The sequence below is a fragment of the Ctenopharyngodon idella genome, chromosome 5 (genome assembly GCF_019924925.1).
Source record: "Ctenopharyngodon idella isolate HZGC_01 chromosome 5, HZGC01, whole genome shotgun sequence".
NCBI classification, from domain to species: Eukaryota; Metazoa; Chordata; class Actinopteri; order Cypriniformes; family Xenocyprididae; genus Ctenopharyngodon; species Ctenopharyngodon idella.
This window is the reverse complement of record NC_067224.1, coordinates 37,683,974-37,696,822: the sequence shown is the minus strand read 5'-3', so window position 1 is coordinate 37,696,822 and position 12,849 is coordinate 37,683,974. Positions and strand designations below refer to the sequence as shown.

Here is a 12,849-nt window from a genome sequence, read left to right as displayed (position 1 = left end):
GTTACCCAATGCTGTATTTCTTTCCTCTAAGAACTCCACTTTCACAATTTGATTGACAGGAGGTGCGTCCTCCAGCTTCTCGATAAGAGTTGTAACTAGATCTTCGTTGTTGCCAGGGAAAACTCCTAAATGGTCACCAGGCAAGTATTTCAGGCTCTCGTGATTGTTGGCATCAAGACGCACAAATATAGTTGATCGGCTGATGGACAGGAAGAAAACATTGTAATATGAAACAGTTGCAGTCATTATTAAAGAGATTATAAAAGATATATTCATACACAATAGCTATTTGCTAAGCTTTGCCCCATTGGGTACTTTTGCTAGAATAGGCTGGAGTGAAGTGTGACACTGAAAAGCATTTTATCTCATGATAAAAACTCAAGGCTTAAATTAGCATTATGTTATTGACATTAATATAGCTAGAAGGAAATGTGGTTTTTCTTACTGATTTTTCTAACTTTTAAGGGTTTAATAAATGATTGCAACAATATGGAAATAGCATTTTATAATAATTTTTTGAAAAACTTAATTTAAAACTATCCAAACACACCAATCCTGCATAGATTTACAACAGAAAAGAGCAAAAGCTTCTCAGAAAATATGGCAGATGGCAACAATTGCTAAGGAAGGTTTAGAAACTAAGGCAGAACTCAGTCAAAGGTAATGTAAAAGACTTTCATGACAATGTAAATGTGAGATCATTTGAAATTGGACAGAATATTAGCAAAAACATACTTTGATCTGGCACTTTGTAGGTTCTGTCTCTGCAGAAATTTTGCCCCATAAACTTTCTTCTTATGGACGCTGAAAAGCGCTGAGAGTGGATACAAAAACCAATCAACAGTTAAAAATGTGCTGTGTGGAATTAGACTATATAATTTAGCAGCCCTACAACTTGATTTGCTATAAAACTCATTATGGAGCCGAGCCGCCCATTTCAAGATCATTTTGAGGACTTTAGATGCAATAGTAAAAAAAGTCTGTGACATAAAAAGATCAGATCTGGACGCCTTAAATGCATTGTTTACACTTTCATCAATTGAGTAAGGAAGTGTTTACAATCCTTTGGGTAATGCTAAAACGGCACTGAGACAATCTGTGTCAAGCTAATGAGCCACTAAAATGGCAGTCCCTTCAAGAGTCAGTTGGCATGCGTCATAAATTTTGTGGCAAATAAAAAGGCTTCGCCATTCACAGGGGAAGACTTTAAGTATCATTTAATTTGATAAAAGCTTATTGGCTTTCTGAAATGAGTCATTCCTTAATAAATGAAAGGCACTAGAGCAGCAATGTACCTTGCGTTAGCGTTGGTGCCTCCGCCGTGTATGTCATCCGGAACTTGCTTTTCTTCCAGCTGCGATCGTTACTAATCAAGGAATCATTCGCTTTCTCGATATTAACATCGTCGCCGACACAGAAAACATCACATGCAGCCTGGGATAAAAAGGATAAAAAGGATCAAAACTAATTCATGCCAACTTTTTCTGATGTATCATGAGCTAAACCATAAGTGTAAGTGCAGTGCAAGAAATATACACTTTACATCTTTTTATTAGGCTTAAAAATGTCAAAAAATAAATAAAAAAACCAATAAAATCTAAATTAAATGGTTTTATTTAACCCTGTTAAGCCTGACATATGATATAATAAAAAAAAAAAATGGAAAAGAAATGGAAAAGTTCCATTTCAAGTTCAATAAAACAAAATTGTGTGTGTTTGAATACTGGATGAATACTTTATAGTTTATACTACAGGGTTTATGTAAATTTTAGGGTTAGTAATGTCACTAACCTTAGCACATTAACTAAAGTTCAAAAAAAGTGAAATCATAATCAAGGACCCCTTTAATGTAAAAGTAACAATTGCAAATTTATCACTTTCCTCAGTGTAGTTAATTTTTTGTCAATAGCAATGAAAAAACAATCCATGCAAAGCAGTGACTGCAGCCTACTGATCGCTTAGGGCAGTACCTTGAAGACCTTTCTGGCCCATGTTCTGAAGGATTCCTCTTGGCCACAGAGTTCATCTCCCTCTCCCATGCGCATTATTCGTTCCCCACCAAGCTCTTCGAACAGCGTGTCCACTGCGTGGGCAAACGCACAGAAGTGTGGGTATGCCCGGGAGCCAAGGCCAAACACAGAGAATCTGCATGGGAGAAACGGAGTGTTGAAAACACTTGAAGCACATAAACACAAACAACAACAAACACAAAAAGATGTACCGTATATACAGAACCAAGTGAATTATAAGAGTGGGATGGATGTGGACATCAGGCCAGAGGCTGTGAGCTTTGATCCTGAAACTATGAAACAGGATGAAATTCAAGGCCAGAGAGGATGTTATGCAAGCATATGCACACATACATGCAAAGACATGCAAAAAGTGTGAAATTTCTTTTGATTGCTTTAGGATGGAATTTCTTTTCAAAACTAAAGTCATTTTAGATGGTTGTTCTCTGTTCTTAGGTGCTTTGTATTTTAGTTTTGAAGAAGTTGATGAACTTAAAAGGTTAGTTCACCCTCATGTCGTTCCAAACCTGTAAGACCTTCGTTCATCTTCGGAACACAAATTAAGATATTTTTGATGAAATCCGTGAGCTTTCTGGTCTCCGATAGACTGCCAACATTATTACCACTTTCAAGGCCCAGAAAGGTAGTAAAGACATCGTTAAAACAGTTCATGTGACTACAGTGGTTCAACCTTAATGTTATGAAGCGACGAGAATACTTTTTGTGTACAAAAATAATGACTTTATTCAACAATTTCTTCTCTTCCATGTCAATCTCCTACACAGTTGACGTAGTAAACACAGTGCAGCACTTCCGGGTTCTACGTCAGAATTTTTGATTTCATTAATTTGTGTTCTGAAAATGAAGATGATCTTAATTTGTGTTCCAAAGATTAATTAATGATAAAATGACAGAATTTTCATTTTTGGGTGAACTAACCCTTTAAATTTAGTGACAGGTACCAGAAGAAATGCACACGTACATAACGACATATAGGACAATATCATGAAAAACAAGTCCCAAGTCACCACAAAATTGGAAATTAATTTTTTAGGATGTTAGATATTATGTGTTTAGATAAATATGCCACAATGCAAAAACTTAAATAATTATATAAAAGGTTTTGCATTAAAAAGCACAATTAAGCATATTTCACCAAGAGAAAAATACAAAATAATCTAGGAAAATAAGTAAATATATTTTGCATAAAGAAAATATTTATTTTATGAAATTTAGGCCTATTTTAGGACCATTAAGAATTTTTGTTTTGCAACATTTTCCCTTAATTATGTAGTAATTCCCCCTTTGAAATCAGTTATCAGTTAAAGAATAAAAGTACAATAAATATTCACATGATCAATCAACACTTAAATACAATTTAAAAATATATATATATATATATATATATATATATATATTTTTTTTTTTACATTTCAGTAATGTGAATCTAGGGGGGAAGAGTGCTTAATTGTGCTTTTTTAAATGCAAAAATCAATTCAAATATTTTTTTGAATTGTATTGTGGCATAATTTATCTAAAATCCTAAATCCTAATTGATTTTGAGGTGGAATAACCCAGACATGTACTTACTTTTTTGTTTGTTTGTTTTTCCAAAGTATACAGATCAAATCTACACAAAGTCACATACATACACATACAGGCACTACAGTACCTGACATTAGCAAGAGGTCCAGTGCTCTCAAAGTTGGCTTTGGTTTCAGGTTCGTCGCTGGAGGATTTACGGGTATCAGAATATGAAGAAACGCTGTTAAAACGCACTTTGTACGTCCTGAGAGAGAGAAAGAGAGAGAGATTTCTTTGGGCGTTTATGTGAATGTGTACAGAGAAGAAACGCATGTTATGCGTAAATGTGTATGTCTGATGCATATATGTTAGACTTCATGTAGGTGTGTGAACTAAAAAAAACAGAAAAAAATTAATTATGGGAAAGCAGATGGGTGGGAGGATGAGAAGAAAATCACTCGCTTGCGACTCCACTCGCGCACACACACACACACACACACACACACACACTCACTTTCTGTCCTCTATGCTGGTGGTGGGATGTCTCATCTCCATCAGAGCCGCACCAAATTTCTGTAGAGCGGAAAAGGGGAGAAAGAGAAACAGGAGAGAAGTTACCGGCCCTTCCCACGCATGTTCACAATCACAAATTCAACCAGGACCTGCCAGCATAATGCAGGTTCTCCACTGTACAGTATATGTGTGAAGTCCTTTATCATCAGGATGAGCACATTCTGTTGTGTTGTGAAGTGTTGACAATTTGATTCAAAGCAGAAGAAAATGATTGATGTGCTCAGTAAAACACTAGCGTATGAAAGCAAACTTGTATTTTAATAACTCACCTCTCCATTTTCAGGAGGGTCCCCATTGCCGAACGTGCTTGTCACCACTAACACAAGCGTCTCGTGTTCCAAGTCGACTGTGTCATATTCATCCATGGACGTCACCTGCAAGATCATATAATACCGCATTATATATATAATTTATGCTGCTATATATGTACATGATATTATGACCTCAGTAAACATCATCCATCTAAATAGTTGTATTAGTACTACTGTTGTGTTTTATGCCACTTATCATTATAGACATAGAGTGAGGAGTATATAAATAAATAAATATATTTTTTTCACATTACAGTAATGAGAAATGTGGGGAAATGTGCTTAATTGTGCTTATGTGTTCAAAATTTTTTTTTTGAAAGAAATGTGTTATGTTCACCAAGACCATTTATTTGAACAAAAATACAATAAAAGCCGTGATATTGTGAAATATTATTACAATTTACAGTAGCTGTTTTCTATTTGAATACATTTTGAAATGTTATTTATTCCTGCTATGGGAAAGCTGAATTTTCAGCATCATTACTCCAGTCTTTAGTGTCACATAATCCTTCAGAAGCCGTTCTAATTTTCTATTTGCTGCTCAACATACATTTCTTATATATATGTATTTGTCTTGAACCGTATTATTCGGACATCAAGGTTCGGTGCATGCAATCAGACGAAAAGTACAGTCAGTCACAGGGAATTCATGCTCCAATCCAGAAGGGGGCGTGCGCGGTAATACAACGCTGTTTGCTAACTGCCACAACAGGAAAAAGAGCAGAAGAAGAAGCACATACACAAATAACTTGAGTGCTTAAAAACAAAGTCCACTAAATAGTGCACACGCGTCGAATGCATCTTTATCCGCTCATGGACAAAGGAGAATACTTTGAAAGGCTAACACTCTCAACTGTCAAAATTAAGTATAGGAGGGTTTGGGCTTAAGATTTGAATGTTTAAATATTGTTTATGTAGAGAAAATTGTAACACTCCTAATGCACAAGTTTTATTTTTCATTAATCTATTTATTTTGTACTTTAATAACACAAGATGCTTTTCAGTTTTGTAGCTGATTGTGACCAAATGCCTTTTGTTTTTTATCAGCCCTGCAAAAAAATACAAGAGTGCATTCTGCTTACTACACTATAGGAGGCTGTACTGTACCAACTAGGGGACTAAATGCTGCTAGGTGGAACAAACTGTGATTTGCACTACTGTCTGTTCAAAATAAATTAAAAGAAACTTAGCATTGTGGATTTGTTCCTTTGTCCAGTAACACTTTAGTTTAGGGTCCAATTCTCACTATTCACTAGTTGCTTATTAGCATGCATATTACTAGGATATTGGCTGTTTATTAGTACTTATAAAGCAGATATTAATGTCTTATTCTGCATGACCATATTCTACATCCCATAATCCTACCCAATACCTAAACTTAACAACTACCTTACTAACTATTAATAAGTAGTAATTAGGAGTTTATTAAGGCAAAAGTCATAGGTAATAGTTAGTTAATAGTGAGAACTGGACCCTAGTGTCACCATTTTGGCTATTGTACAGAAATCGTACCGAACCGTGACCCCAAAACCGAGGTACGTACCGAACTTTGACTTCTGTGTACTGTTACACCCCTAATATAAACATCATATATCTATGTATTATCATATATACCTATCTCAAAAAAACAGCATTGTTGTGTATTATGCCACTTTTTTACTTTTTTTTTTTCCCCTCAAGAGCAACATGTCTGTCATATTATTTTTATTAAACTAATACATATGCGAGGCTAAGGCTTTTACTTAGATAAAGACCTTTACTCAAACCCAAGTATTATACTGTATTATACTTCAATATTCTGTTTGAGCTAATCAATCAATCAACTGAAGTAGGGGCGCAAGTCATATCTAGAACTTGTGAATGGGTTTTCTTGACTTGGGCCAGTAAGCAACCACCTAGAACTCCCTTTCATCACAGTGGCCAGTTTTGCACCAGCAAGCATGTAATCTAGTTACTAGTACTGTTTGTGAGAACATACATAATACTTCCTCCACTAGACATGATTGTTTTTCCTGTCTCATTTGTAAGCCAGGAGCAAAAGTTTGACTATTAGATAAGCGTTCGGAGAGATTTTGAGTGTGAAAAATCACACAATGTGCATCAGGAATGGGAGGCACGTTATCTCTTGATCCTGACGTACCGCCAAAAGGGGTGTAGCGGTAATGAACAGTTCGTACGGTGCCTAACGAGCAGCTAATGCGCCATGATACAATTAACAGAAAAGACGCATCAGTGCGTGTGGCAGGGCAAACGCCTTCAGGACATGCAGAAATAGAGAGAGAAGCGGTATGTTTGCGTCATCTGCATGTAAATCACGTAATAACAAGCACAAACGAACAAGATTGATTATTCTGCTAGATTATAAAAATAACTTTGCATTTAAATGCTATCCCAAGGCTAAATACTTGATGGACTCAATACGCTTGTTTGAGATGTCACATAGCTTGGAGCGTAACGTGATCTTATCTTAACCTACAGCTCAATGCATGGGTGTATTGATTCTTGGCATTTTATGGCACTGGAGCAAAAGAAATTGTGGCAAAAGACACATCTGCGTAAGCTCTCGCATAGTACGCTTTGGTGTGAAAATGGCTTTCTCACTCTGAAATCTGTAGCCTTGAATTGGAAGAGAGATTTTGGTTGTGAAACCATAAGGGGATATGCAGATATACATGTCTTGCATCAATATTCTTTGTCATTTTGTTTACATCAATGTTTACGTGCAAATCCACTGGAGGCACTGATCTGGGATGAACGGGAAGGGTTTTAAGAATCACGCACAGATGTCAATCTATTATGTGTGGTTCAATAAGCCCGTCATTCTTACCTTGGCATCAAACGCGTGCTTGAAAATCTCACAGAGTGTTTTTGCATAGTCCTGCGATTTCCCAGTTTCTGTGGCGAACAAGATGGTGGCTTTGACTCTCTTGGCCATGGCCTGCCCCATGAGTTTGGCGGAGAATTTCACAGCCCTGCAAGTCACACACAAACATGTCAGATGCAGATATGTTTATCAATATGGCATTACTGTATATAGCGCTTTATGCAATACAGATTGTTTCAAAGCAGTAGTAAACAAGAAAATAACAGAATCAATGATGCAAATTTCATCAGATATAAGAAATTCAAATTCTGATGTAAACCAGCTTTAAAAAGACAATAGTGTCATTATTCAACTCAAGTTAGTTTAGTGTTGATTCAGTTCAGTAACTTTGTAAAGTTCATTAATTCTTTCCCCGCCATCGTTTTTTTTTAAGTTGCCAGCATTTTTGATAATTTTCACAAAAATTGAATGGCCCCCAGAATATTTTGTATGAATATCTGAACATGCAATATATCAAAGGAAGGAACAGAGCAAACAACAACAAATCATTTTATTCTACCTTTATGCATTCTTTTTTATCAACACTTAAATGTGGGTAAGTTTCATAAAAAAAGCAACATTTTGAACAAAAAGCTGAGAAAATCTAGTGTTTTAAAAAAAAAAAAAAGACTACAATGTGCATAAGCAATGCTTTTGTCGCTTGTTTCTGCTCCTTTTTTGCCTGTGTTTTGATCCAGAGATTCTCTACTCTTTCAGAAGATGTGTAATAGCGCCCCCTACCGTATAACAGTGAAAAGCTGTTTTTTAAAAGTAAATTTAAGCTATAAGCAGCTCTGCAGAAGACAATAGTGTCATTATTCAGCTCAAGTTAGTTCAATGTTGATTAAATTCAGTTCAAAACAGTGTCTATGTTGCAAAATTAATCAATTCTGAAAAATTATAAGCTCTACAGAAGGCAATAGCAGTGTTGCTAAGTCCTCAGTTTTTCTGCGGAATTGGGCTACTTTAACACTGTTGCTGCGTATTGTTTTTCACGTCCGTGGGTTGAAGCGACCCCAAATAACATGATATTTAGCACCTGGAATGAGAATTTTACCAGAGGAATCCTGCCAAAAAGAGGATTATACCCCCTGGAATGAGATTTTTTTACTGGGGGACTGCTAATATTTTCTAAAAAAAAAAAAAAAAAAAAAAATGAATTTTTACTTGTCTTCTTGGTCATTCTTCCGAGATATCTCACGCTGCTGCTGTCACACACCACAAGGGTTGAGGCACCTGTTTCTAACTGATGAATGAGACTACAAATAATCTACCTGAGATTGAGATTTATTCTAACAGGGTTAGTGTGTTGGGCTAGTTTTGAGTAGCAATTGGGTGGGTTTTCTTGCAACCCTTGGCAATAGTGCCATCATCCAGCTCAATTCAGTTAAGGTTAGTTTTGTTCTCATTTGATAGTGTCAGTGTAGTCAAATCGATTATATACCTGAATATTCAGTGTCTTTTTCCTGGGTTACATATGTCAGCAAGGATGAATTGTTGCACTAAAAATCTCATCGATTGTGGCAATGTGCATTGCAATTCCTGAATATGATCTCTTAGTGAGAGTTTAACACACTAACAGACACTTTCCCCTCATTTCCGAGACCACACAATCACATAAACGTAGCTACTTATATCCTGCGGGCAATTACTGTAATAGCACAGAGGCTGAACGTTAAAGGGACACTGAAGGAAACCTGATTACACCTGAGTGTGATTCAGTCAGTTAGACTCACACTATTTGCAGCCATTCCAGCATAATTGTGAGGAAAATACGCTGGAAAGCACTCTTAAACAGCCATTAACACAACCACTTACTGAAGTTCCTGAGCTCTGGGTTAAAATTACAACAAAAGGCTGGCAAAGATTTGGAGCGCTGCAGACGGCTGGCCTCGGAAGCGTTGTGCAGGTTAAACTCAACATACACTTTGTGCTCAAGAAAAAAAACAAACAGCGCAAAGGTCTCGAGCTCTTCACCCACTCACTTGGCAAGTTTCTTGAATCCAATCGCTCTTTTCTTTGTGGGTGTTCCATTCACCCCTTTCCACACGTGAGTGTTCCATGGGTCAGGCTGGACAGTGAAAGAGAGAGAGAGAGAGAGAGAGAAAGCAGCAGAGCTCATTTCAATTATGAGCACAACAGGCTGATTGTTTTTTGTTTTTTCCTTTCCTTTTTTAACGCCATTCCAGCTTCTATGGCAATGTTCATGGCGAGAGCCAGGTTTAGTTATTCAAAAATAAAACTAAATAAGATGTTTAAGATTTATTTTTTTTAAAAAAACATTAAGACTACATTTGGATTTACTTGGTTAAAAACATTTAAAAAGTACAGGCTAATTGTGATCAAGTGATTATAATACAAGAAATGAGTCATAAAACCCTGAAACAAGTTGGTTTCATCATCCTGAAGTCAATGGTTTTTAATGTTTTTTTGTTTTTTGTTTTTTTGTTAAATGGCTGAAATTAGGTCTGCGGTTAACATAACTCAAGATATTTATTCCACGACAAAATACATCAGTAACACCTCACTCGTGATTTTTTTAAGCTTTCATTGTATTTAGGCTTCAAGATTCCTAAAAGTTGTGTTCATTTGTAAAGATTATCTCGATTATCTCATAAACTTTTTATTTAAACTTTGGTTTTACCATATCAATTCGCGCCAAAGTCCTTATCCTTTGGAAGTGCGTGCAAAGTGGGTTTGCTTTCAGAAAACAGCGTCTTCCCGACATGTCGGCAACACAAACCAAACTCTTCCAGTCAACAAGTACAAGTACAGTGTTTGAGGGCGGGTCAAAGTAGATGTTGTTCGCGACAGCCAGTGAAAACCATAGGCTGACTTTATGCAAATTTGTTACAAACCTACGTAGGTTTGCGCAAGTAGAATTACTGACGACTCATTTCAGGAAGTTCAGAATTGGTTCTTTCTTTTGCAGACCTTTTACATTCACAAACAGTTATATAACACAGTGCTGGGTAGATTACTTACAAATTGTAATCAGTTACTGATTCCAAATTACATGACAAATATTGTAGTTAGTAACGTAATCCATTACATTACACATTTTAGGTAATATAATCTGATTACTTTTAGATTACTTTTAGATTACTTTTGACCGACAGTAACTCATTTATCACATTGATTTGAATAGGATAATCTTGACACTGACAACGTGCCGACAGACAAGACAATTTTGTCATTTTTTAAAGAAATTCTAACAAAAAATACTGTTTTGTGGCTCTTTAATGTGTCGTAACAGATCGCTGTAGCACCTCAGTTCAAGCAGAACTTGAATCTCTTCCTACTAGTTATAGCACGAAATAAACATGAATGAACATCAGAAAGTATGTTGTTTCAATGGCAGAAAGACGTTAATACAAACCATTTTCAAGTTAAAGTTCGCTGATGTTAATCTACTAACTCTCCTGTCTGGTTTGTTTGTTGGACAAAATGGCGGATTCAGCTTTATGATTGGTCAGATCACCTGTCAATCAAACTCATGGTAAAGGGTGAATTCCACAAACCTAGAAGACATTCTGAACCTATAAGCAGTAAGCTTTTTAGAAAGGAAATTTTAAAAGATAAAAAAGTAGTAGAATGAATTATGAATAATTTATGAATAACTTGTAATGATTTAATCGATAAAAAACTAACTGTAGTCTGATTACGAGTATTTTAAAATGTAATATAATCTAATTAAAAGTACCTAATTTTTTGGAATCTGATTACATTATCCAGATTGCATGTAATCAGTTACTACCCAGCACTGATAACACACTACATGAAAAGGGGCACTTTAATGCTTATGCTATATGTACGATTTTACTAATAAGTCAAACAATCAAACTTCAACATAAACTGGACAAAAGACTTACCTGGTACTCAAAGGAAGGCGTTAGGCGATAGTTGAGCATTTCCTGATGGAAAACAGGTGTAATGCTTCCTGACATGGGCGGCACTATCCAAACCCAGTCACCCGGGCAGCCTCCCCTCACTCTGTACTCATTCTCCATGTGCTTCATGAAGGACTCAGTGGCCGAGTGATGGTCTACTATGGTAACCTTTGACATCTATAAAGGAAAAATTGGAAAGAGAGAGGCTGCTTACTTACTGACTGAAAAAAAAAAAACTATGAAAAGACCAAAACTGAGGTTAAATTCAGCTCGGAACTGATATCAGCTGAATAATGACACTATTGTCTTTTTAAAGCTGCTTATTTTCATGTTTATCACTGTAAATCTGATTTGAAACAATCTGTATTTTATAAAGTGCTATATAAATAAAGGTGACTTGACTTGAATCAACCAGTATGGTCTTTCTGAGTAAGCTGGTTATCTAATCTCATGGAAAAACACAACACAATGCAAACCAACAATGTAAAAACTGATTCTTAAATAAAGAAATTAATGAAAAATAAAAGAGGTACATGTTAGTTTTTGGGTTTACTTAGTATTCTGAAGTACTTGTTTTGAAAAGTATATTGTCTTTTACTATAATATACAATTATCAGATGTTCTATAATAGAATCATGAAGTATTAAATGCAATAAAATGTCAATGCTTGACAAAGGAAATGCCAATAATATTGTGCAATCCCAAAATTGTGCTTTTTTTTCTGACACAAATCCAGTACGGATAGCAACAATGCCCGTAATTTTGTGCATTCATGGACATGGTTATTTTCAAATGCATTTTAGATAGCTTGTAATGCTTAATGCAGCATGTTGACGTAAGTCAATACAACCTGCTATTAAATCCTCAGATTGGCTTGTACTGCAGCACGTCTAGTTTTCCAAGTAGATTTAATTGTTATCTGTCATTGTTTTGACTCCATCCGCCATTATGAAAGATAAGAAACTGAACACAGCTACTTACTAACGTCTAATTAGTTTATCAGTGTTGAAACCGTACAGTAAAAGCCTTTTAAGCGAGGAATAAGGTCTTGTGGGTAAACAAACTGCAGGGGGTGTGCAATAAATATCAATAAACATGCTTCTTCAGTCACAGGAGCTTTCAGTTAAATGTCCAAGGTGCTTAACTATAATGAATAGAACAGAAGGGATTCAGCCTTTTGATTTGTGAAAGCCGGTTAATGTTTTGTCTGCTTGCACGAGTCTCTATGAATGCTGCATAAATGCGAACGCAGGGATTTGCTTTTAGGCTCTTGGAGAAGCTGTGTAAAGAGATGGACTGAAAAAATGAGATACTGGCAAATACAAATAAACGTGACTGAAAATAAGGCTGAGTTTAAGATTACATGTGGGTGAACTTCACAAAGCCTGTCAAAAACATGTCTGGGTTGGGTTTGACAACAAAATCAAAAGAAGAAAAAAAACGAATTAGAAATTGTATTTTGTATAAAAACAATAAAGCTTATTTTTAGGGGCTTTTTTGATGTTGTGACATTATTTACATGCCAAGTCAGCACATCTTCATGTCCAGTTAAAATGAAAAAGTAAAATAAAGTATTAATATTTAAACTGTGGTAGTATTTATTGCACTGCTTATAAATTATACTTATTTTATTAAAAAAAAAGCTATAGATCGATAGATAGATGAAAACGAAGCCACAT

General features: G+C 35.7%; 1 protein-coding gene across 1 annotated transcript in view; it reads right to left on the bottom strand.

Annotated features, from left to right (window-relative positions):
• nos1 (nitric oxide synthase 1 (neuronal)) overlaps nucleotides 1-12,849 on the bottom strand; it is a 61,612-nt gene that overhangs the window by 18,104 nt on the left and 30,659 nt on the right. Inside the window, exons 12-21 of the mRNA XM_051895264.1 lie at nucleotides 11,153-11,347; nucleotides 9,266-9,351; nucleotides 7,245-7,389; nucleotides 4,376-4,480; nucleotides 4,048-4,106; nucleotides 3,682-3,798; nucleotides 1,971-2,145; nucleotides 1,296-1,434; nucleotides 736-814; nucleotides 6-199 (exon numbers count right to left, since the gene is read on the bottom strand). Coding sequence (XP_051751224.1) covers nucleotides 6-199; nucleotides 736-814; nucleotides 1,296-1,434; nucleotides 1,971-2,145; nucleotides 3,682-3,798; nucleotides 4,048-4,106; nucleotides 4,376-4,480; nucleotides 7,245-7,389; nucleotides 9,266-9,351; nucleotides 11,153-11,347 — 1,294 coding nt within the window. The remainder of the gene's footprint in view (nucleotides 1-5; nucleotides 200-735; nucleotides 815-1,295; nucleotides 1,435-1,970; nucleotides 2,146-3,681; nucleotides 3,799-4,047; nucleotides 4,107-4,375; nucleotides 4,481-7,244; nucleotides 7,390-9,265; nucleotides 9,352-11,152; nucleotides 11,348-12,849) is intronic.